Source organism: Oncorhynchus masou, chromosome 1, assembly GCF_036934945.1.
Source record: "Oncorhynchus masou masou isolate Uvic2021 chromosome 1, UVic_Omas_1.1, whole genome shotgun sequence".
In the NCBI taxonomy this organism is placed as follows: domain Eukaryota; kingdom Metazoa; phylum Chordata; class Actinopteri; order Salmoniformes; family Salmonidae; genus Oncorhynchus; species Oncorhynchus masou.
This window is the reverse complement of record NC_088212.1, coordinates 20602038-20627463: the sequence shown is the minus strand read 5'-3', so window position 1 is coordinate 20627463 and position 25426 is coordinate 20602038. Positions and strand designations below refer to the sequence as shown.

At 42.8% G+C, this 25426-nt stretch overlaps 1 protein-coding gene across 3 annotated transcripts; it reads left to right on the top strand.

The window, feature by feature from the left end:
- Positions 1-24049, top strand: LOC135547746 (transmembrane channel-like protein 2-B). Of its 3 annotated transcripts, XM_064977124.1 has the most exons (19): positions 189-511; positions 6528-6677; positions 7107-7197; positions 9429-9510; positions 9625-9731; positions 9893-9991; positions 11355-11497; positions 11611-11758; positions 12002-12196; positions 12605-12784; positions 12933-13091; positions 13310-13438; positions 13868-13935; positions 14018-14257; positions 14337-14462; positions 14713-14791; positions 14956-15086; positions 15984-15993; positions 23334-24049. In XM_064977124.1, exons 2-19 carry the CDS (start codon positions 6652-6654, stop codon positions 23526-23528), a joined length of 2208 nt encoding a protein of 735 aa, XP_064833196.1. In that variant the 5' UTR covers positions 189-511; positions 6528-6651; the 3' UTR covers positions 23529-24049. The 3 variants fall into 3 exon arrangements, with proteins under 3 accessions (XP_064833107.1, XP_064833149.1, XP_064833196.1); XM_064977035.1 differs by lacking the exon at positions 15984-15993 and having other exon boundaries at positions 1-511; positions 14956-15082; positions 23299-24049; XM_064977077.1 differs by lacking the exon at positions 15984-15993 and having other exon boundaries at positions 1-511; positions 23309-24049.
- The last annotated feature ends 1377 nt before the right edge of the window (positions 24050-25426 follow it).

The following is a 25426-nucleotide window of genomic DNA, read 5'->3' as shown; positions in this document are numbered from 1 at the left end:
TCAGGTGGAGAGACAGAAACAGGAAAGTCAAACTCTCTCCACGAGCCGGGGGACAGAATGGCAAACAGGCCACCAGCGAGGAGGAAGAGGAGGACGAGGACGAGGCACAGAGGAAGAGGGCTCATAAGAAAAAGGCCAAGGTCCAAGACAGCGAGGAAGAGGATGAGGAAGAGGAAGACGAGGCACAGAGGAAGAGGGCTCATAAGAAGAAGGCCAAGGTCCAGGACTGCGAGGAAGAGGATGAGGAAGAGGAGAAGAGCGTCAAGTGGAAGGGCCCAAAGGCTGCAGGCAGAAATAAAAAGGCAGTCAAGCAGGTGAGTGAGGAGGAGAGTGAGGAGGAAGAACGAGGGAAGAAAAGGAAAGGCAGAAAATCGACAAGCAAGAACCAGAAAGAAGGGCAGAACAAGGAGAAGAAGAGCGATGCTAAAGGGAAAAGTGACGCCAAAGGCAAAGGAGTGAAGGACAAAGGGAACGAGAAAGACAAGAAAAAGAAGAACGCAAAGTACAGCAGGTGCAGTATCCTTTGAGAGGCCCATCTCTCTCACATATCTCCATGCTCCACACACTATCATGTATGAAGGAGGGGTCTGACAGTCTCTGTTCAGATGTGCCCCTTCAATGTATTCATTAATTAGTTCAGGGAGTTGAGTCATGAAAATGGGTTATAGGGTTGCACAAAAGTGTTACAAAATGCTACGACAATGACCGTAGCTCACTATTTGTGAGCTCCCCTCATCTAGCTACACACAATATCCCACAATGAAAATGCAAAAACAGGCTTTTAGAATTTTTAGCAAATTTATAAAAAACAACAACAACTGAAATATCACATTTGCATAAGTATTCAGACCCTTTACTCAGTACTTTGTTGAAGCAAATTTGGCAGTGATTACAGCCTCGAGTCTTCTTGGGTATGATGCTACAAGTGTGGCACACCTGTATTTGGAGAGTTTCCCCCATTCTTCTCTGCAGATCCTATCAAGCTCTGTCATGTTGGATGGTGAGTGTCGCTGCACAGCTACTTTCAGTTCTCTCCAGAGATGTTAGATCGTGTTCAAGTCCGGGCTCTGGCTGGGCTACTCAAGGATATTCAGAGACTTGTCCCTACACCTGCATTGTCTTGGCTGTGTGCTTAGGGTCGTTGTCCTGTTGGAAGGTGAACCTTCGCCCCAGTCAAGGATCTCTCTGTACTTTGCTCTGTTCATCTTTCGTTCGATCCTGACTAGTCTCCAAGTCCCTGCCACTGAAAAACATCCCCACAGCATGATGCTGCCACCACTGTGCTTCACGGTAGGGATGGTGACAGGTTTCCTCAAGACGTGACACTTGGCATTCAGGCCAAAGAGTTCAATCTTGGTTTCATTAGACCAGAGAATCTTGTTTCTCATGATCTGAGAGTCCTTTTGGTAAACTCCAGAGTAACCATCGGGCGGCAAGCTCCAGGAAGCTCTAGGAAGAGTCTTGGTGGTTGCAAACTTCTTCCATTTAGGAATGGGAAAGGGGGATACCTAGTCAGTTGCACAACTGAATATGATGGAAGCCACTGTGTTCTTGGGGACCTTCAATGCTGCAACATTTTGTTGGTACCCTTCCCCAGATATGTGTCTTGACACAATCCTGTTTCAAAGCTCTATCAACAATTTATTCAACGTCATGGCTTGGGTTTTGCTCTGACATGCACTGTCAACTGTGGGACCTTATATAGACAGGTGTGTGCCTTTCCAAATCATGTCCAATCAATTGAATTTACCACTGGTGGACTCCAATCAAGTTGTAGAAACATCTCAAGGATGATCAGTGGAAACAGGATGCACCTGAGCTTAATTTTGAGTCTCATAGCGTAAGGTTCTGAATATATATATACACAGTGCCTTGCGAAAGTATTCGGCCACCTTGAACTTTGCAACCTTTTGCCACATTTCAGGCTTCAAACATAAAGATATAAAACTGTATTGTTTTGTGAATAATTAACAACAAGTGGGACACAATCATGAAGTGGAACAACATTTATTGGATATTTTAAACTTTTTTAACAAATCAAAAACTGAAAAATTGGGCGTGCAAAATTATTCAGCCCCCTTCAGTTAATACTTTGTAGCGCCACCTTTTGCTGCGATTACAGCTGTAAGTCGCTTGGGGTATGTCTCTATCAGTTTTGCACATCGAGAGACTGACATTTTTTCCCATTCCTCCTTGCAAAACAGCTCGAGCTCAGTGAGGTTGGATGGAGAGCATTTGTGAACAGCAGTTTTCAGTTCTTTCCACAGATTCTCGATTGGATTCAGGTCTGGACTTTGACTTGGCCATTCTAACACCTGGATATGTTTATTTTTGAACCATTCCATTGTAGATTTTGCTTTATGTTTTGGATCATTGTCTTGTTGGAAGACAAATCTCCGTCCCGGTCTCAGGTCTTTTGCAGACTCCATCAGGTTTTCTTCCAGAATGGTCCTGTATTTGGCTCCATCCATCTTCCCATCAATTTTAACCATCTTCCCTGTCCCTGCTGAAGAAAAGCAGGCCCAAACCATGATGCTGCCACCACCATGTTTGACAGTGGGGATGGTGTGTTCAGGGTGATGAGCTGTGTTGCTTTTACGCCAAACATAAAGTTTTGCATTGTTGCCAAAAAGTTCAATTTTGGTTTCATCTGACCAGAGCACCTTCTTCCACATGTTTGGTGTGTCTCCCAGGTGGCTTGTGGCAAACTTTAAACGACACTTTTTATGGATATCTTTAAGAAATGGCTTTCTTCTTGCCACTCTTCCATAAAGGCCAGATTTGTGCAATATACGACTGATTGTTGTCCTATGGAAAGAGTCTCCCACCTCAGCTTTAGATATCTGCAGTTCATCCAGAGTGATCATGGGCCTCTTGGCTGCATCTCTGATCAGTCTTCTCCTTGTATGAGCTGAAAGTTTAGAGGGACGGCCAGGTCTTGGTAGATTTGCAGTGGTCTGATACTCCTTCCATTTCAATATTATCGCTTGCACAGTGCTCCTTGGGATGTTTAAAGCTTGGGAAATCTTTTTGTATCCAAATCCAGCTTTAAACTTCTTCACAACAGTATCTCGGACCTGCCTGGTGTGTTCCTTGTTCTTCATGATGCTCTCTGCGCTTTTAACGGACCTCTGAGACTATCACAGTGCAGGTGCATTTATACGGAGACTTGATTACACACAGGTGGATTGTCTTTATCATCATTAGTCATTTAGGTCAACATTGGATCATTCAGAGATCCTCACTGAACTTCCGGAGAGAGTTTGCTGCACTGAAAGTAAAGGGGCTGAATAATTTTGCACGTCCAATTTTTCAGTTTTTGATTTGTTAAAAAAGTTTGAAATATCCAATAAATGTCGTTCCACTTCATGATTGTGTCCCACTTGTTGTTGATTCTTCACAAAAAAATACAGTTTTATATCTTTATGTTTGAAGCCTGAAATGTGGCAAAAGGTCGCAAAGTTCAAGGGGGCCGAATACTTTCGCAAGGCACTGTATATTTGTGTCATCAGCAAACTTAATGATGGTGTTGGAGTTGTGCCTGGCCGTGCAGTTATAAGTGAACAGGGAGTACAGGAGGGGACTGGGCACGCACGCCTGAGGGGCCCCCATGTTGAGGATCAGTGTGCAGGATGTGTTCTTACCTACCCTTACCACCTGAGGTCCATAGCTTAGTGCTGGGTTTTGAGGGCACTATGGTGTTGAATGGTGAGTTGTAGTCAATGAATATCATTCTCACATAGGTGTTCCTTTTGTCTAGGTGGGAAAGGGCAGTGTGGAGTGCAATAAAGATTGCATCATCTGTGGATCTGTTGGAGCGGTATGCAAATTGGAGTGGGTCTAGGGTTTCTGGGATAATGGTGTTGATGTGAGCCATGACCAGCCTTTCAAAGCATTTCATGGCTACAGACGTGAGTGCTACGGGTCGGTAGTCATTTAGGCAGGTTACCTTAGTGTTCTTGGGCACAGGGACTATGGTGGTCTGCTTGAAACATGTTGGTATTACAGACTCAGATAGAGAGAAGTTGAAAATGTCAGTGAAGACACTTTCCAGTTGGTTGGGCGCATGTTCTGGCCTAGCAGCCTTGTGAATGTTGACCTTTTTAAAGGTCTTACTCTGATCGGCTGCGGCTGCGGAGAACGTGATCACACAGTCATCCGGAACAGTTGATGCTCTCATGCATGTTTCAGTGTTACTTGCATCGAAGCGAGCATAGAAGGTATTTAGCTCGTCTGGTAGGCTCGTGTCACTGGGCAGCTCTCGGCTGTGCTTCCCTTTGTAGTCTGTAATAGTTCCAAGCCCTGCCACATCCGGTGAACGTTGGAGCCCGTGTAGTACGATTCAATCTTAGTCCTGTATTGATGATTTGCCTGTTTGATGGTTTGTCAGAGGGCATAGCAGGATTTCTTATAAGCTTCCGGGTTAGAGTCCCGCTCCTTGAAAGTGGCAGCTCTACCCTTTAGCTCAGTGTGAATGTTACTTGTAATCCATGGCTTCTGGTTGGGTATGTACGTACAGTCACTGTGGGGCAGTGAAGTTTCAGCTGTCCATGGCCTCTCTTCCTCAGTGCACACTGTCACTGTGGGGAAAGAAGCTGTTTAGAAGCCTCTTGGACCTGTCTTGTCCAGCTGTGTATGTAACATTTCACGTAAACCCTGTTTCTTGTCTGCATCGAAGTAACGGTCCTTGTACCTAGCATCAAGCATGGCGGCAACACAGTAAAGAGGCTCAGAGAGAATGCCATCGAATCACTTGTTCACAGCCTCAAGTACTTTTGTAAGTTTTAACCCCACGGTCTGTTGACAGTTTGTTGAGCAGGCGTTTCAATACCATGACAGAGGGTATCACGTCTGCTGCAGACGCAGTTGATGAGCTTATTTCTCCTGTCAGTTGTTCAAATGGTGCTAGGAGTGTTCATGTTTCCAAGTTTCAAACATGTTCTCAAATGCCATTGAAATGGCAGCAGCGGTATGAGAACCAGCACATTCTTGAACAATACGGCTTTCCTCAGTAGGAAATCCTCGTTGACCCACTGTGCTGTCAGAATCATAATGCTCTTGGGACTGACATTGCTGGTCCAAATGTCAGTAGTGAAGCTCATGGATGTGAGTTTCAACAATACTGTGTAACTCTGGTAGGGCAACATCTGAAAAATAGTGTGTACTGGGGCTCGACCAGTCGGCAAAAGCCAACATCATCCACAACAGAGGACGGTTGATTGTCAAGGGCAATGAATTCCATTATCTTGGCTTTAAATGATTTTGCCTTTGAGTTGTCTAGCTGAAATGTTCTAACTCTTTCAAATGACTGCTCGACTTAAACTTGTTTAGTTGTTGGAAGTGTGCACTTAGTACTTTTCTGCTTTTGTTCTGTGTAATGCTGTATTTTTTGTGGCGTACAGAGGCATGCACATCAGCTTTGACATCGGTTTTTGCACATCGGCGTTAAACTAGAAATAGAGACGATGCCGATGTTGGCATTTTTAGCTAATATCAGCCGATTTCAATATATCGTGCATCCCTACTTTAAACTAATAAAATATCTATAAACCACTTAGAAACCTTCTACAAACTTTTACAATCCCCTTTAAAACTATAAACATATTTTTATTTCAAAACATAAACCCAATTTTGACATGATTCTGGATATTAGGCTATTGAGCTATGGAGATATTAAAACTTGATACTTGCAAACAGTGAACGATCCTATAATGCTGGGTAACGTTCCAATTGAGTCCCAGTTAAGTCCAATTGGTTTCCAGCTAACTTTAGCATGACAACATTCCAGATTTTTATTTTACACAGAAAAAACGATTTGATAAACATTGCTGTAATGGTTATGAGAACGTTTGGGGAAATAATCCAATTATGTTGTTTTTCAACGTTTCTAGAATGTGTTAACGTAATGTTAATGGAGAAAACGTATCGTCATGTGACGGGACATCCCTTGGGTCATCCCTGGGAACCTCTGTCAAAAGTGTTCAACCATTTTAACATTACCAAGTTTTGGTAATGCATAACCAGTATTTTTCACCAGAATAGAGTTGGGTTGTAGTGGTATTTGTGCTGGCTCAATCATGGGGTAGTGTTGGTTCATAACATTGAGTTGAGGGATTACATGGTCGGAATGGGGTTTGTTCATGTCTGGTTGGGTCGATGGGAGGACCAGGTTACTGGACTATGCTAGGATATGTTATTTGACTTGTATGTATCCCCTCTTGTCCCCTCATTTCAATTCAATTAAATGAAATTACATTTAAGGGCTTTATTGGCATGGGAAACATATGCTTACATTGTCAAAGCAATGTTCTCTTTTTGTATTTTCTGTTGGTCTGCCAGATGCGTTTCAACATAATGTGACAAGTTCAACGTTTGTACCATGATAATTGGGCACTGTGTAAAGCCTCTGGCCATACTGCCCACTCTTAGCAAAGACAGTCTGACTGGAACTATAACTCTACTCTGGTTGACACATGGTTGACCCTGACTTGACCCCTGGCCGTGGTAACAGCTCTTTCTTCTGATAGCTCTTCTTCTTCGGGCGAGTCAGGGGACGAGGATTCTCTGTCAGAAGGGGAGATTGCTGCTCAGAAGGAAGAGGTGGAGGAGAAGAAGAAGCTGATCGCCACTCTAAGAAACAAACCGTGGCGCATGAAGAGGAGGCTTAAACTCCTCAAGTAAACAAAATGGCCACCATCATGTGTATTCCTCCACTGATTTCCCATTGGCTGATTGCCTTCACATAGGGACTTGCTCTTGCTGTGCTGTTTTCTCTTTTTTCTATAACTACAGTACTTTGCACATACCTTAAGGCTTACACAATAACTAATGTATTACTTGTGGTGTCATCTTATTTATTTTTTAGATTAAATTTAAATATAATTGTGCCTTTGATGCTACATTGCCTGATCAAATGTCAATTTATTTTGTGAAATACTTTAATTACTTTATGGAATGACAAAGTAGATAGATTGTCCATTACCCTTTGCTGATTGATGTTCTTTGACCAGCTTCTCACTGATTTATTTGTGGGTGGTTTATCAAACCAGTGATTGATACTTCTTGTTGGTTGATGAGTCGTTCTTTTTTGTGGGTTTGAATTGTAGGGAATGCCAGGCGTTTGTGGAGAAGTTTGAGGGGGCTCTGGGAAAGGGCAAAGGGAGGAAGCTCTACGCCTACAAAGTCATAATGGCTAAGGTAACTTTTCCTAGGCCAAGTGTTAACTAAGTGTTAACTTTACAACTGAGTCCACAGTCTTAAAGATTAGTTATGTCCTACTGAATCATTATGAATAATTCAAACAAATTATGCATTTACAACTTCAATATGTTAAGACCTAAGTTAGCTGCCCAGTGACACGAGCCTACTAGACGAGCTAAATTACTTCTATGCTCGCCTCGAGGCAAGCAACACTGAAGCGTGCATGAGACCATCAGCTGTTCCGGATGACTGTGTGATTACGCTCTCCATAGCGGATGTGAGTAAATCCTTTAAACAGGTCAACATTCACAAGGCCAGACAGATTACCAAGACATGAAATCCGAGCATGAGCTGACCAACTGGCAAGTGTCTTCACTGACATTTTCAACCTGTCCCTGACTGAGTCTGTAATACCAACATGTTTCAAGAGGACCAACATAGTTCCTGTCCCCAAGAACACTAAGGTAACCTGACTAAATGACTAACAACCCGTAGCACTCACTTCTGTAGCCATGGAGTGATTTGAAAGGCTGGTCATGGCTCACATGAACACCATTATCCCAGAAACCCTAGACCCACTCCAATTTGCATACCGCCCCAACAGACCAACACAATAGTGCCCTCAAAGCTTATCACTAAGCTAAGGACTAAACAGCTCCCTCTGAAACTGGATCCTGGACTTCCTGATTGGCCTCCCCCAGGTGGGGACTAGGTAACCTAGTGATTAGAGCATTGGGCCAGTAACTGAAAGGTTGCTGGCTCGGTACCCCGAGCTGACAAAGTAGAAATCGGTCATTCTGCCCCTGAACAAGGCAGTTAACCCACTGTTCCCCGGTAGGCCGTCATTGTAAATAAGAATTTGTTCTTAACTGGCTTGTATAGTTAAATAAAGGTTAAATGTAAAAAAAAAAACACATCTGCCACGCTGATCCTCAACACGGGGACCCCTCAGGTGTGCGTGCTCAGTCCTCTGCTGTAGGTATGACTCCAACAGCGTCATTAAGTTTGCAGACGACATAACAGTGGTAGGCCTGATGACCGACAACGATGAGACAGCCTATAGGGAGGAGTTCAGGGACCTGGCCGTGTGATGCCAGGATAGCAACCTCTCCCTCAACGTTATCAAGACAAAGGAGATGATTGTGGACGATAGGAAAAAGAGGACTGAACACATCCCCATTCTCATCGAAGGGGCTGTTGTGGAGCAGTTTGAGAGCTTCAAGTTCCTTGGTGTCCAAATCACCAACAAACTAACATGGTCCAAGCACACAAAGACAGTCATGAAGAGGGCACGACAAAGCCTATTTCCCCTCAGGAGAATGAACAGATTTGGCATGGGTCCTCAGATCCTCAAAAAGTTCTACAGCTGCACCATCGAGAGCATCCTAACTCGTTGCATCCCCGCCTGGTATGGCAACTGCTCAGCCTCCGGCCGCAAGGCACTACAGAGGGTAATGCGTATTGCCCCGTACATCACCGGGGCAAGTTTCCTGCCATCCAGGACCTCTATACCAGGAGTTGTCAGGGGAAGGCCCTAAACATGGTCAAAGACTCCAGTCACCCTAGTCATAGACTGTTCTCTCTACTACCACACTGCAAGCAGTACTGGAGAGCCAAGTCTAGGTCCAAAAGGCTTCTTAAGAGCTTCTATCCCCAAACCATGAGTCTGCTGAACAGCTAACCAAATGGCTACACAGACTATCTGCATAGCCCCTCTCCCCTCTTTTTACGCTGCTGCTACTCTCTGTTTATTATCTATGCATAGTCACTTTAACTTTACTTACATGTACATATTACCTCAATTACCTCAACTAACCTGTGCCCCCGCACGTTGACTCTGTACCAGTACCCCTTGTATATAGCCTCGCTACTGTTATTTTACTGCTGCTCTTTAATGATTTGCTATTTAGTTTTTTACGTATCTATTATTTACTTAACACTTATTTTTCTTAAAACTACATTGTTGGTTAAGGGCTTGTAAGTAATTGTACTGTAAGGGCTACACCTGTTGTTTGATGTTATTTGATATGGCATGTAAAATACACATTTAACCCTCTAGAGTCTAAGCCCTGCCTAAATCAGGGGACGGGGATGGGGGAAGGGGGGACGGGGGTCTACACTAACATATGGAATTGTTTTAAGATGTTTTTTTCTTATCAGGAACTACACAGTACGTCTGTGATAAACTTTTATTTTAAAATATTCTCTCTTCACCTTTTTTGTTTCAGAAAATGATCAAGTTCAACCGTGACTTTGACAATTTCAAAACAGCCTGTATTCCATGGGAAAGAAAGATTAAAGAGGTTGAGAGTGGGTACCATTATTTATTATTTATTATTTAAAGCTAGAGTTTCTGTCTTGTTCATGTAATGTAGTTCTATCTATTCATTATGTAACTTTTGGAGTTTGAACTCTAACCCTCAGGTCACTTTGGGTCATCTGTGGCTTCCTACTTCATCTTCTTGCGGTGGATGTACGGTCTAAATCTGGTCCTGTTTGGGTTAATGTTTGGTCTTGTTGTTCTCCCAGAGGTGAGCAGCTTTTTACCTTAAGCACATAGTCCATTGTCTTGCAAAATGTTTGCAGTTCATTTGGTCAGCATATGGAGAGATATCGTAGGAGGGACTCACTGTCTCATTCTTACAGTCTTTTCCCCACTTCCCTTTCATTTTTCCTTTCTTTCTGTCCGGAGGTGATGATGGGTCTTCCGTATGGGTCTATACCCAGGAAAACTGTTCCCAGAGCGCAGCAGGCCAAAGCCATGGACTACTCTGTCCTCCTTGATTTTGGAGTGAGGATCTTTGGAGTGATGCCATATTTAATCACCTTGTAAAGTTTACTTAAGGTTCACGTTTACTTCATATGATTGTACATATGAAACAAACATACATAAAATGTGATGTCATACAGTACTTTTAAATTACTGGTTAAAAAAAAGGGTAAAAAGTAGATTTTAAGACATTAGGGGTCATACATGTTCATGAATAACAGCATCATATTGCATTGTACCTGCATTGTAATTAAACACCCACACCGGTAGAGATACACTGTTTCAAGCTGAAAGACGATGGCCAGAACCCATGATGTTGCACAGCGATTTAAGTCAATAAGCCATCGTTTTATTCAAAGTATTATATATTCGGGCTTGAAGTGACAAATTGAACTGCCAACTTCGGATCCTATATGACAATCAAATTATTTTCAGCCTATGTTTAGTTTCAGGGCTGGGTTTTACTTGAATGTTACCACCCACCAGCGTGGCATTATTTATTAATCAGAAACAGCTGCAAAGTTATTCCTCTTCGCGACTGAGCTGAGCCAAACAGCCTTGTGTCCATTTGGCTGCCTGAGCCATGGAGCAAATTAAAATAGGTGGTGCAAATGTATGTTTTTGCAAGTCTACTTTTTAAAATCTTTTTTCAGAAAATTATCATAATCCATTGAATAATTTGTCCATTTTCACTTTTCTTTGGTGGTCTATATAAACAACGAAACAAAACAAAATAAAAGTGAAATAACACATATGGAATCATTTAGTAACCAAAAATGTGTTAAACAAATCAAAATATATTTGATATTAGTTATTATTCAAAGTAGCCACCCAATGCCTTGATGACAGCCTTGAGACTGAATGAATCAGGCCTTCATGGTTGAATTGCTGCGAAGAACCACTACTAAAGGACCCCAATAAGAAGACACTTTTTTGGTTACTACATGATTCCATATGTATTATTTCATAGTTTTGATGTCTTCGCCCCCCCTCCCCAAAGATTAATGCTTTGATTGGTGTAATGATAGCTAGAACCCACACGTGTCTATTCAGATAATGCAAAGGAACCCGCAAAAGAAAATTCAAGGAACTTATAGTTAGTTACATGTTACATGTCATTGGTGGCATGAATGATTATGAGCAAAGCTATTGTAGCCTATTATTTCAATGAATATGTATATTTCAATTTGTGAATATGTGTAAGTAGCCTTCATCATTCTTCGGACAGGAAATGGCATCGAAATAGTGGCTGCAACTTGTTATGGGTGGGTCCTTTAATAAAGTGTTACACATTTTCAGTACATCAATTGTACTTGTCACTGTCAGCTTAATTTCAGATGAATGACTTGCATATGAACATGATTCTTTTTCTTAATTTCACCAGGGTTACTGCAAGTACTCTGTTCTGTTCTATGGCTACTATAATGACGAACGCACCATCGGACTCCTCCAGTTCAGACTGCCACTGTCCTACCTACTGGTCGGTGTTGGCATCTTCGGCTACAGCCTGATGGTGGTCATTAGAACGTGGGTTAAACACACACATGTGAACATACACATATGCACACAGTAAATACATACTAATCCACATACACACAAACAGTATCCGAAATACTGATGCCAGCAACCCTCCCCCCCAGGATGGCCCGTAACTCGGATGAGGGAGGAGATGGTGGGGACGATGGACAGTTTACATTCACCTTTAAGATGTTCACCAGCTGGGATTACCTCATTGGGAACCCAGAGACAGCTGACAACAAGTATGCCTCCATCACCACCAGCTTTAAGGTAAACACAGCAGCAGCTAACACTTAGGCCTATCCATAGCTAATAGACTGACCTACCACTAGCTTGGCACAAGATACTGTTGTTTATGCATAACTTTGTTCTACAAATATCCATTGCTCTTATCTTTAAAAATCTTCAATCTCCCAAGAATCATATACATGTAAAAATGTACTACACCTAGACACTTACTATCTTCAACCATAGTATCCACTGTGTTTCTCACTAATCGACTGTTCTCGGTAGGAATCCATAGTAGACGAACAGGAGAACCAGAAGGATGAGAACATCCACTTGCGGAGGTTCCTGCGGGTTCTAGCCAATCTTTTCATTCTCTGCAGCCTGGGGGGCAGTGGCTTCCTCATCTATTTTGTGGTCAAGAGGTCTCAGGACTTTGCAAAAGTAGATCAGAATACGCTCTCCTGGTATGAAAAGAATGAGGCAGGTTGAGTTGTTATGATCAGATACATGCTGTGCTATGGTTCATCTAGTCAAAGGGAATGAGCTAGAAATGTACATTTGGTGTTTGTCCTGTTTTCCTCAGTTGTAGGTTGTTGTGCTATTATCTGGGTTGACATGACAGTCAAACATTTATAAAATATATATATCATACCACACTTGGGTTACACTTAACTTTCATGAGTAAGCCACTAAAAATTATTACATGTTTATAAATTATATGATTCATGTTATACATGTTAATGAATGTAATGCTTATAATATTTATAAATGCTAATACATCTTTATAAAGAAATACTCATTTAATAATAGTATGTTCAGTATTTAATGGTTATTCATTAAAGTATTTTTTTAGTCTTCATCCTGGTGATTGGTTGTTTTACTTTCCAGGTGGAGGTTGTGATGTCACTGCTGGGGCTGGTGTGCCCCCCTCTCTTTGAGACTATCGCTGAGCTGGAGGAGTACCACCCTCGTATCGCCCTCAAGTGGCAGCTGGGCCGCATCTTTGCCCTGTTCCTTGGGAACCTCTACACCTTCCTGTTCGCCCTGTTTGATGATGTCAACGAAAAGGTACCAGACAATGTGTCAGTGTTATGTACCTGCAAATGCATGTTTTTGTGTTTTTTCACCTGTGTGTGTGTGTGTTCCGTACATATTGTATGAATGTATATTTTGCTTACTCACCTGAACCTGTCTTTGTGTGTTAACATGTGTACAGTTGGAACAGGAGAAGTACATTAAGAATGCCACTATCTGGGGTCTGAAGGAGTACTATGCCAACTACAGCACCTTCCACAACACTACTGACATCCCCCCTCCGGAGATCCCTCCTGCTGATGTCATCAGAGGGCCGTGCTGGGAGACCGACGTTGGCATAGTGAGGATTACCCGCGTTCTTCCTCCGTTTTCCCTTTTTTACTAAACATAGCGGTGGCAGACCACCGTTTTTTATTCTTTTGTTGTTCCTCCTGGGTTTTCCTCCACCTGACCTGGGCAGCCCATAAAGTTTCTGTCATTGTGCACCAGTGATGAGACTGAGGCTGTGTGACATGCTGGGCGTTTCATGTTTAGTTTCCCTTCTGTGCTGCCCTCTAGGAGTTTGTGAAGCTCACCGTCTCTGACATCCAGGTGACATATCTGACCATCCTCATTGGTGACTTTGTGCGAGCCGTGATTGTGCGTTTCCTCAACTACTGCTGGTGCTGGGACCTGGAGGCTGGATTTGTATGTGCTATGCTTCCGAAGAATAACATAACTACTGTTCTACTGTGTGTGTGTTCCCATTCTATCGTAAGACATTTTGGTAGCACTTTACATTACAGTATGGGATAAAGTGGTAATAACATGTATGGTAGTATGGTAACAAGGTATACTTACTCACTATCAATACAATCCAGCACTACTATATTGCTCTTTACTTTGTTTTATCTTTGCTTATTGTATGTGTGAGAACAAGTAAACTTGATACCACACAGCAACATCTGGCACGATAGGTGATCCTTCGCATTCACCAAGACACAGGACACTGCCCTGGGAAGTTAATTACTGAGAGAGAGAAAGAGGGAGAGAGAAAGGGGGGACGATGAACAGAATTATGTTTACATTATTTATCTCATGCATTGCACTATTTCAAATATTTATATGTGATTCTAGCCGTCTTATGGAGAGTTTGACATCAGTGGCAACGTGCTTGGATTAATCTTCAATCAAGGAATGATTTGGTGAGTAAATATGAGACATCACATAAACCATCATCCTGTAAGTTGTGTTTAACACATATTTCTGTATCTGTGTTTGTTTCAGGATGGGTGCGTTCTACGCACCTGGCCTGGTAGGGCTGAACGTCCTGCGTCTCCTCTCCTCGATGTACTACCAGTGCTGGGCCGTGATGAGCTGTAACGTTCCCCATGAGAGGGTCTTCAAGGCCTCCAAATCCAACAACTTCTACATGGGCCTCCTCCTCCTGGTGCTCTTCCTCAGTCTTCTGCCTGTGGTTTACACCATAATGACCCTGTCGCCCTCCTCTGACTGTGGCCCCTTCAGGTGTCTCTCATGCACACACACACACGCACTCACACATACACACTAGGCACACATCTAATGCTGGTCTCTTGTCTACTAGTGGAAGGGCGCAAATGTATGATGTTGTCATGGAGACGATAGAGAAGGACCTACCAGCGTTCATTGGTAATATCTTCACCTACGCAACTAATCCTGGGCTGATCATACCAGCTGTGCTGCTGATGGTGTATGTACACACGCATGCACGCACGCACGCACACACACACACACACACACACACACACACACACACACACACACACACACACACACACACACACACACACACACACACACACACACACACACACACACACACACACACACACACACACACACACACACACACACACACACACACACTAAAGCAAACATGCATATGGTCATAGTAACATACACATGCTCATCATATCAAGAGTTCTGTGATCCTGTGTCAGGTTGGCCATCTACTATCTGAATGCGACCTCCAAAAACTATCAAAATGCCAACCTGGAACTGAAGAGGAAGATGCAAATGGTAAATGACCATGAGCAACTGAGCTGCCGTCTCTCAGGACTTAAATCCTATACTGTAAATAATGACATGTTATTCAGTACTGTTAAATGCATGTACGTAATGCTGAAGGGGTGTGTAAATATGAATGCAGCAACACCAAAAGTATAATCTGTGGTTGTGTTTAGGCTAGAGATGAGGAGAAGAACAGGAGGAACAACAAGGAGAGTACCAACCAGGTGATGCATGACCTGGTTGGCCTTCTTCCCAACCGTTCTCTAATTCCCCCTCCTGCGGAAGAAGCACCCCCACCAGGTCAGTTCACATAGCCTACTCTACCTTCCTACCATCTCCACTCAGCACCACTTGGTGGTTGGATGTTTTTTGGGCATTAAGAAAAAAATGTGAACCCACTTCAAAGATCAATAAAAGAAACAGTTTGTTTTGAGTGAATTGTATCATAACATCGCTCCGAAGCAGAGCTGTCAAAAAGTATTCACACAATTGGACTTTTTCCACATTTTGTTGTGTTACAGCCTAAATTTAAAATGGATTAAATTGAGATTTTGTGTCGCTGGCCTACACACAATACCCCATAATGTTAAAGTGCATTTATGTTTTACATTTTTTAAAGCAAATGAATTAATAACGGAAAGCTGAAATGTCTCACTTCAGTAAGTATTCAACCCCTTTGTTTTGGAAAGCCTAAATCAATTCAGGAGTAAACATTTGCTTAACAAGTCACATAATAAGTTGCATGGACTCACTCTCTGTGCAATAATAGTGTTTAACATGATTTTTGAATGACTACCTCATCTCTATACACCACACATACAATTATCTGTAAGGTCTCTAAGTCGAGCAGTGAATTTCAAACACAGATTAAACCCCAATGACCCGGAAGGTTTTCCAATGCCTAGCAAAGAAGGACGGGTATTGGTAGATGGGTACAAATAAAAAGCAGATGTTGAATATTTTAAGCATGTTGAAGTTATTAATTACACTTTCGATGGTATATCAATACACCCAGTCTCTACAAACATGCAGGCGTCCTTCCTAACTCAGTTGCCGGAGAGGAAGGAAACCGCTCAGAGATCTCACCATGGTGACTTTAAAACAGTTACAGAGTTGAATGGCTGTGATAGGAGAAAACTGAGGAAGGCTCAACAACATTGTAGTTACTCCACAATACTAACCTAGATGACTGAATAAAAAGAAGGAAACCTGTACAGAATATAAATATTCCAAAACATGGATCCTGTTTGCAATAAGCCACTAAAGTAAAACTGTAAAGAATGTGGCAAATAACTTAACTTTATGTCCTGAACACAAAGCGTTATGTTTGGGGCAAATCCAAGGCAAGGCAAGACAGAAAAAAGACATATTGCAACCTATGGGTTGTGATAATTGAATGATTTGCTCTATCACCTGTTAGTTTATACAGTGCTTTATACAGAAAGTTTATACAGAAAGTTTATACAGAAAGTATTCAGACCCCTTGACCTTTTTCCACATTTTGTTACTTTACAGCCTTATTCTAAAATGGATTACATGTTTTTTTCCCTCATCAATCTACACACAATATCCCATATTGACAAAGCAAAAACAGGTTTTTAGACATTTGTACAAATGTATTCAAAATAAAAACTTAAATTGTACATTTACATAAGTATTCAGACCCTTTACACAGTACTTTGTTGAAGCAGCTTTGGTAGCAATTACAGCATTGAGTCTTCTTGGGTATGATGCTACAAGATTGTCAGCCCCTGTATTTGGGGAGTTTCTCTAATTCTGCTCTGTAGAACCTCTCAAGCTCTGTCAGGTTGGATGGGGAACATTGCTGCACAGCTATTTTCAGGTCTCTCTAGAGATGTTCGATCGGGTTCAACTCCAGGCTCTGACTGGTCACTCAAGGACATGCAGAGACTTGTCCCAAAGCCACTCCTGCGTTGTCTTGGCTGTGTGCTTAGGGTTCACCTTTCTGTTGGAAGGTGAACCTTCACCCCAGTCTGAGGTCCTGAGTACTCTGGAGCAGATTTTCATCAAGGATCTCTCTGTACTTTGCTCCTTTCATTTTTCACTCGATCTTGACTAGTCTCCGAGTCCCTAAAAAACATCCCCACAGCATGATGCTGTCACCACCATGCTTCACCATAGGGATGGTGCCAGACGTGGCACTTGGCATTCAGGCCAAAGAGTTCAATCTTGGTTTCATCAGACCAGAGAATCTTGTTTCTCATGGTTTGAGAGTCTTTAGGTGCCTTTTGGAAAACTCCAAGCAGGCTGTCACGTGCCTTTTACTGAAGAGTGGCTTCTGTCTGGCCACTCAATCATAAAGGCCTGATTGGTGGAGTGCTCCAGAGATGGTTGTCCTTCTGGAAGCTCTCCCCTCTCCACAGAGGAACTCTGGAGCTCTGTCAGAGTGACCATCGGGTTCTTGGTCACCTCCCTGACCAAAGCCCTTCTCCCCCAATTGCTCAGTTTGGGCGGGCGGCCAGCTCTAGGAAGAGTCTTGGTGGTTCTAAACTTCTTCCATTTTGGAATGATGGAGGCCATTGTGTTATTGGGCACCTTCAATGCAGAAGAAATGTTTTGGTAGACTTCCCCAGATCTCTGCCTCGACACAATCCTCTTTCGAAGATTTTCGGACAATTCCTTCGACCTCATGGCTTGGTTTTTGCTCTGACATGCACTGTCAACTGTGGAACCTTATATAGACAGGTGTGTGCCTTTCCAATTCATGTCCAATCAATTGAGTTTACCACAGGTGGACTCCCATCAAATTGTAGAAACAGGATGCACCTGAGCTCAATTTCGAGTCTCATAGCAAAGGGTCTGAATACTTATTTAAATAAGGTGTTTCTGTTTATTTTGTTACAAATTTGCAAAAATGTCTAAAAACCTGTTTTCACTTTGTCATTATGGGTTATTGTGTGTAGATTGCTGAGGATTTTTTATTTACTTAAGCAATTTTAGAATAAGCTGTAACTTAACAAAATGTAGAAAAGGTCAAGGGGTCTGAATACTTTCTGAAGGCACTGTATGCCTTGCCACCGTGATATATAGGCCTAAGCTCGAGAAAGTAAGAAGACACAGAGGGAAAATGAATTCAACAACACCTTTGTTTAATCACAAAAAGGAGCGCAACATCGTTCAGGTGGAGTCCACAATGCATATCTCATATCATACAGGTATATCTCTCTAGTCACCCCCAAAACCAATTCTTTCTTTGGCCGCCTCTCCTTCCAGTTCTCTGCTGCCAATGACTGGAACGAACTATAAAAAGCACTGAAACTGGAAACACTTATCACCCTCACCTCGCTTTAAGCACCAACTGTCAGAGCAGCTCACAGATTACTGCACCTGTACATAGCCCACCTATATTTTAGCCCAAACAACTACCTGTTTCCCTACTGTATTTCATTTATTTATTTTGCTCCTTTGCACCCCATTATTTTTATTTCTACTTTGCACATTCTTCCATTGCAAATCTACCATTCCAGTGTTTTACTTGCTATATTGTATTTACTTTGCCACCATGGCCTTTTTTTGCCTTTACCTCCCTTATCTCACCTCATTTGCTCACATCGTATATAGACTTGTTTATGCTGTATTATTGACTGTATGTTTGTTTTGCTCCATGTGTAACTCTGTGTCGTTGTATGTGTCGAACTGCTTTGCTTTATCTTGGCCAGGTCGCAATTGTAAATGAGAACTTGTTCTCAACTTGCCTACCTGGTTAAATAAAGGTGAAATAAATAAATAAATAAAAATATGCTTATTGCATGTTACAAACAGTTATATGGCCTACAGCAAAGTCAATCAAGTTAATGTTTCCGACATTTTCAGACGACTAAACAACTATTGATTTAGAACAGAGTTATCACAAGTCACAAAGAATATAGCACTATTTCAACTTCAACATCATCAATCAAATCACTTATGCTTAGTCTAATACAGTGACAACTAGATTCCCAAAACAATTTAGTCCAATCAATATAAGCTAAATATCAGGTGGCTGTCCATGTTACTGATTTCTGTGTGTGTGTGTGTGTGTGTGTGTGTGTGTGTGTGTGTGTGTGTGTGTGTGTGTGTGTGTGTGTGTGTGTGTGTGTGTGTGTGTGTGTGTGTGTGTGTGTGTGTGTGCATAAGTAGAAAAAACATGTTGACTCACCTAACTTGTTGAGAAATGCCAATGCCATCCTCCTTTCCTTCATGTTGCCAAAACGGTCTATTACCCTGTCAAACAGGACAGGACACACTTTTAGTTCATGTTGTCCTAGACTCCCTGACTAAAATGCTTGCTCGCAAGCCTAACTTTATTTCATGAGCAAAGATGAGCCAGCTAGTTAACATTAGCTTACTGCATCTAGCTACATATTGAACTTCTATCCTCTCAGGCCAGGGGTATAATGTATAATTTTATAGTTGGTTCCCAATTGCCGTTATAATCATTGGTCATTATGGAGAATTAAGTAAATCTACAAGTCTAAATCTCTATCTCCATCCATGGCTAATTTAGTAAAGTGCCAATTTTAACTAGCTAGCTATCCACCAGAGTACAACAACACAACGAGATGCAACAATTTAAGTTTTTTCTGTCAATGATGTTTGGCTTTTGATGTTTTACATTTGTAATATGATTGGTGCGAAGCCAAATCCAAACGGATTTCCCATGACACTTTTTTTTGGTGCGCCAAGACCGTTCACAGTTGAGCTTGCTCAGTTTAGCTAAATGCTGATTGGCTATTGAGTTTATTTAGTTTAGTTTATTTTTACAGGGACAGTGCACATCAATCAACGTTTCAGTAAAAGTGCCGGTTTTAGCCAGCTGGCTAATTTTCAACCGCAGTCCCTGGGCAGGATATTAAAAACAATTACAATATAGACAATCATTGAGTAGTGAGCACACACAGAGCAACATAGGACAAGCAAGACATAGCATACAGACAGAGCAAGATAGAACAAGCAAGACGTAGCATACAGACAGAGCAACATAGAACAAAAAGCAGCAAGACAAAATTCACAAAAGCAACAAAGTGTTTCCTCACCTCACAAGCTACAGACAACAGACAACATGGAAAGCGGCAATACACAGCTAGGGACCATGTTCACAAATCTGATTGACCTATAGCCATGTCTTCATTCATTTTGGGAAAGTGTGATACATGGTGCAGTTATGTGTGTCTGATGGCAGTGTATTCCAGACATGGGAAGCTCTCACAGAGAAAGCGGATTTACTAAAAGTGCTTTTCCTTAAGGGAACTATACAGTCACCTCTCATGGCAGACCTTGTGGATCTGCAGCCGTATGTTTGGGTTTTCTGTTTAACAAAATACTAAGTGGAGGGGGAGCCAGGCCATTTAGGATCTTGAATACAAGACATGCATCGGTGTATTGCACAAAAGTTTCCCAACTCAGGAGCTCATGCTATCTGAGGATGTAACAGATAATGATGGCTATTGGGCTTCCTATCAAGCACTTTGAGAGCCTGTTTGTAGACAGACTGAATAGGTTTTAATGTTCTACAGCAAGCTTGGGCCCAACTAGTTAAGTAGTATGTTAAGTGGGGGAGTATCATAGATTTGAAGTACAGTTTTGCTACATCTGTAGTCAAACAATTTCGTATAAATCGGAAATTAGCTAGGTTGAATTTGGTTATCTGAATGACCTTTTTCACATGCTTTTTAAAAGAGAGGTTGGAATCAAGTATGATGCCAAGGTACTTAAAATCAGATACCACCTGGAGCTTCTCCCCTGACACATACACATCTGGCTCAGTAGCAACTGTTGCCCTCTTTGTGAAGAACATGCAAACCGTTTTTTTCACATTGAGATGCAAACACGAGTCACTGAGCCACTTTGTAACCTGGACCATTACAGTAGTGAGTTCTTGTGCAGCTTGTTGTTTGCTCTTTGCATGCACATGTAACGGATGTGAAACGGCTAGCTTAGTTAGCGGTGTGCGCTAAATAGCGTTTCAATCGGTGACGTCACTTGCTCTGAGACCTTGAAGTAGTGGTTCCCCTTGCTCTGCAAGGGCCGCGGCTTTTGTGGAGCGATGGGTAACGACGCTTTGAGGGTGACTGTTGTTGATGTGTTAAGAAGGTCCCTGGTTCGCGCCTGGGTATGGGCGAGGGGACAGTTTAAAATTATACTGTTACACGCATATATCACTGTATCATCTGCATACATTTGAACTTCAGACCCAGTACAGACAGAAGGCAGATCATTAATGTACAGGCTGAACAGGAGGGGCCCCAGTATTGACCGTTGGGGCACACCCACATCATAGCTAAGAGTTTGCGACAGCTCATTGCTCACTCTGACACACTGAGTTCTGCCTTCAAGGTATGATTTCATCCATCTCAAGGCATCGGGGGAAAAGTTGAACTTGGACAATTTTGTGATGAGAATCTCATGTTTAACAGTATCAATAGCCTTCCTTAGGTCCAGAAACACAGCCCCAACAACACCCCCTTTGTCCATCTTGGACTTCACATTTTCCAAAAGAAAGCAGTCGGCCGTTTCTGTGGAGTGTTTCGCTCTGAAGCCAAACTGCATGGAGTGTAATGTGAAGGGGCTGTTGTTGAGGTGGGCAATCAGTTGTTCTGCTATACACTTTTCAACAACCTTTGACATCACAGGTAGTATACTATTGGGCATGTAGTTACTCACGTCAGCAGGGTCGCCCGATTTAAAGATGGCCGTTATTATGGCCAACTTCCATACCTTTGGAAACACCCCGAGACCAATAGATGTGTTGGTGACCTTAGTAATGGGGCCAATGAGTGACTCTTTGTAGTTTTTAAGAAAGGTAGAGTCCAGCCCAAACACATATTTGGCTTTAGAGTTCTTTAGTGAGCTAATCACCTTGTTCGCCTTTGTCTCCCTTATGATGAAGACAGGTTGAGTGTCATTTACTAGCACTGAGCCCAAGAAACCAGTGGAGGGGTTCTGTGTCAGTACCCTGACAGAGTCAATAAAGTAGGAATTGAAGGCTATTGCTATTTTGACTGCGTCCTGTGTTACATTGTTATTCATCATGATTTCTAGTCTTTTTGCAGTGTTACTATGGTCTTTCCCTGTTAACTTGTTTAGCTTCACCAATTATGTTAATAAAAAGGTTTGTCTTGGCCTGTCCGATTTCTTTCATCACCTTATTTCTCAACATGGTAAACCTACATCTGTCATGTCTATTTTTAGAGCATAATATCGTTATTCCATCAATTTCCAGATTTCTCCATTTAGCCAAGGAAGAGTGTTAGTGAACAGGTAGTTTAAAAGTTTCCGATAAATATTGGACTTGTGTTTGTTACGCCTAAGTGGTTCAGTGGAATAGGGAGCGAGGTAGACTTGGCCATTATTCAGAACATTATGGTATGCTGTGTACTGTCCGCTCCCGTGGAACGCTGAACCAATGTGTTTGGTGTTGATATTCTCCGGTAGTAGACGTGGCCATTATTCAGAACATTATGGTATGCTGTGTACTGTCCGCTCCCGTGGAACGCTGAACCAATGTGTTTGGTGTTGACAGTCTCTGGTAGTAGACTGATTGTGTCATCCCAGCAAGGATGCACTGACATTATCACTAGAGCAGCTACATAACTGACAATCATAGAAAAGTACTGGAGATAAAACACATAATTGCACTTTAACTCTTTGCATGAGTTACTTAGCTGGGGTCGATGTACACCTGATGTTTTACATAAAATTCGTATGAGAAGCGGCACCTGCCGCACCACCCTGTCTTCCGCCCGCCATTATCCGCCATTATTAGCCATTATTAGTTTATACTTTTTTAATCAAGGGAGGCCACATGCTTGATGGCTTCCCTTGCATTCAATGCTACTGGTGGCAACAATATCCTACTCTTTTTGACCTGACAGCATCAGATAGATGGGCTACACATACAGAGACAAAGGGAAGATGTTTGCTCGCTTGGATGCTTTCTCCGATGAGATACATTCAGCCAATTACGAATTGAAGGGAAATTCTGAAACACAGAGACAAAAGGTACATCATTTTATTTTTTTATTTGTTCATTTTGGTGGTGGCTGCATTATGTTATGGGTATGCTTGTCATTGGCAAGGACTAGGGAGTTAAAATAAAAAATAAAAATACATGGAATAGAGCCAAGCACAGGCAAAATCCTATAGGAAAACATGGTTCAGTCTGCTTTCCAACAGACACTGGGAGACAAATTGACATTAAAGCATGGCAATAACCTAAACCACAAGGCCAAATATACACTGGAGTTGCTTACCAAGACAACATTCAAAGTTCCTGAGTGGCCTAATTACAGTTTTGACTTAAATCAGCCTGAAACTCTATGGCAAGTAGGGTTTGTTTCTCTTTTTTTAATGCAAAAAAATCTAAGAACATGTTTTCACTTTTTCATTTTGGTGTATTATGTGTAGGTGGGTAAGAAAAATATATATTTGATCCATTTTGAATTCAGGTTGTAACACAATAATATGTGGAATAAGTAGCTGTACATCCACCCCGTTTTTCTCTTTTGCTTTTTCAGAAAACATGAGCGAGAAGGGCAGCAAATTTCCCAAGGTGTCAAAACGTCCAGGAGCAGCTGACAATGTCAAGGGGGTTAACCTTCAGAAGGATGTTTCATTGGCTGCACCAAACTCCCGAGCAGCTGTGACCCGCCCCCCAGGCCCAAGGGGGCCGCCTGGAAACGCCAGAGGACCACCCCCAGGGCCGGGAAGGGGCAGAGGGAGGGGTGCACCTCGTCCTAAATGCTAATTAGGTGAAAACAGGGTGCTAAGATGTCCACACCACCCTCACGACTCCTGTTGCGTGCCGGCCGCAGTGCACGCCAGCCAAGGTCGCCAGGTGCGCGGTGTTTCCTCCGACACATTGGTGCGGCTGGCTTTCGGGTTGGATGCGCGCTGTGTTAAGAAGCAGTGCGGCTTGGTTGGGTTATGTTTCGGAGGACGCATGGCTTTCGAACTTCATCTCCCCTGAGCCCGTACGGGAGTTGTAGCGATGAGACAAGATAGTAATTACTAACAATTGGATACCACGAAATTGGGGAGAAAATGGGGTAAAATAAAATTTAAATAAAAAAAATAAAAAAAATGTAAAACATGATTTTCAGAAATGTTAATTTAATTAAATATAACTGCAACATCTGAACGATTATTTGTGAGTAAAAACTACAACAAAGGAAATTGTTTAATTTACACCATATTCATAATATTTATATCAACTTAAGAATTTTACGTTTTTGAAACAACTTGCCATTTGGTTCCGTTTGTAGAGGATTGTGGGCAATTCAAATTTGTTAAAGTTTATAATACTTTTACACAAAGTTGTATGCGTGTTTGAAGTATATTTCTACATTAGTGTTAAAGTTGAACTGAAACGCTCAAATCATTTACATTTACATTTAAGTCATTTAGCAGACGCTCTTATCCAGAGCGACTTACAAATTGGTGAATTCACCTTCTGACATCAGTGGAACAGCCACTTTACAATAGTGCATCTAAATCATTTAAGGGGGGGTGAGAAGGATTGCTTTATCCTATCCTAGGTATTCCTTGAAGAGGTGGGGTTTCAGGTGTCTCCGGAAGGTGGTGATTGACTCCGCTGTCCTGGCGTCGTGAGGGAGTTTGTTCCACCATTGGGGGGCCAGAGCAGCGAACAGTTTTGACTGGGCTGAGCGGGAACTGTACTTCCTCAGTGGTAGGGAGGCGAGCAGGCCAGAGGTGGATGAACGCAGTGCCCTTGTTTGGGTGTAGGGCCTGATCAGAGCCTGGAGGTACTGCGGTGCCGTTCCCCTCACAGCTCCGTAGGCAAGCACCATGGTCTTGTAGCGGATGCGAGCTTCAACTGGAAGCCAGTGGAGAGAGCGGAGGAGCGGGGTGACGTGAGAGAACTTGGGAAGGTTGAACACCAGACGGGCTGCGGCGTTCTGGATGAGTTGTAGGGGTTTAATGGCACAGGCAGGGAGCCCAGCCAACAGCGAGTTGCAGTAATCCAGACGGGAGATGACAAGTGCCTGGATTAGGACCTGCGCCGCTTCCTGTGTGAGGCAGGGGCGTACTCTGCGGATGTTGTAGAGCATGAACCTACAGGAACGGGCCACCGCCTTGATGTTAGTTGAGAACGACAGGGTGTTGTCCAGGATCACGCCAAGGTTCTTAGCGCTCTGGGAGGAGGAAACAATGGAGTTGTCAACCGTGATGGCGAGATCATGGAACGGGCAGTCCTTCCCCGGGAGGAAGAGCAGCTCCGTCTTGCCGAGGTTCAGCTTGAGGTGGTGATCCGTCATCCACACTGATATGTCTGCCAGACATGCAGAGATGCGATTCGCCACCTGGTCATCAGAAGGGGGAAAGGAGAAGATTAATTGTGTGTCGTCTGCATAGCAATGATAGGAGAGACCATGTGAGGTTATGACAGAGCCAAGTGACTTGGTGTATAGCGAGAATAGGAGAGGGCCTAGAACAGAGCCCTGGGGGACACCAGTGGTGAGAGCGCGTGGCGAGGAGACAGATTCTCGCCACGCCACCTGGTAGGAGCGACCTGTCAGGTAGGACGCAATCCAAGCGTGGGCCGCACCGGAGATGCCCAACTCGGAGAGGGTGGAGAGGAGGATCTGATGGTTCACAGTGTCGAAGGCAGCCGATAGGTCTAGA

Bases quoted from the DNA above. Each gene is read 5' to 3' on its own strand.
- LOC135547746 (XM_064977035.1), top strand. From the start codon at position 6,652: ATGAAGAGGAGGCTTAAACTCCTCAA. The intron at 11,759-12,001 runs GTAAACACAGCA...TGTTCTCGGTAG, and splicing joins CCATCACCACCAGCTTTAAG to GAATCCATAGTAGACGAACA. The intron at 14,792-14,955 runs GTAAATGACCAT...GGTTGTGTTTAG, and splicing joins TGAAGAGGAAGATGCAAATG to GCTAGAGATGAGGAGAAGAA.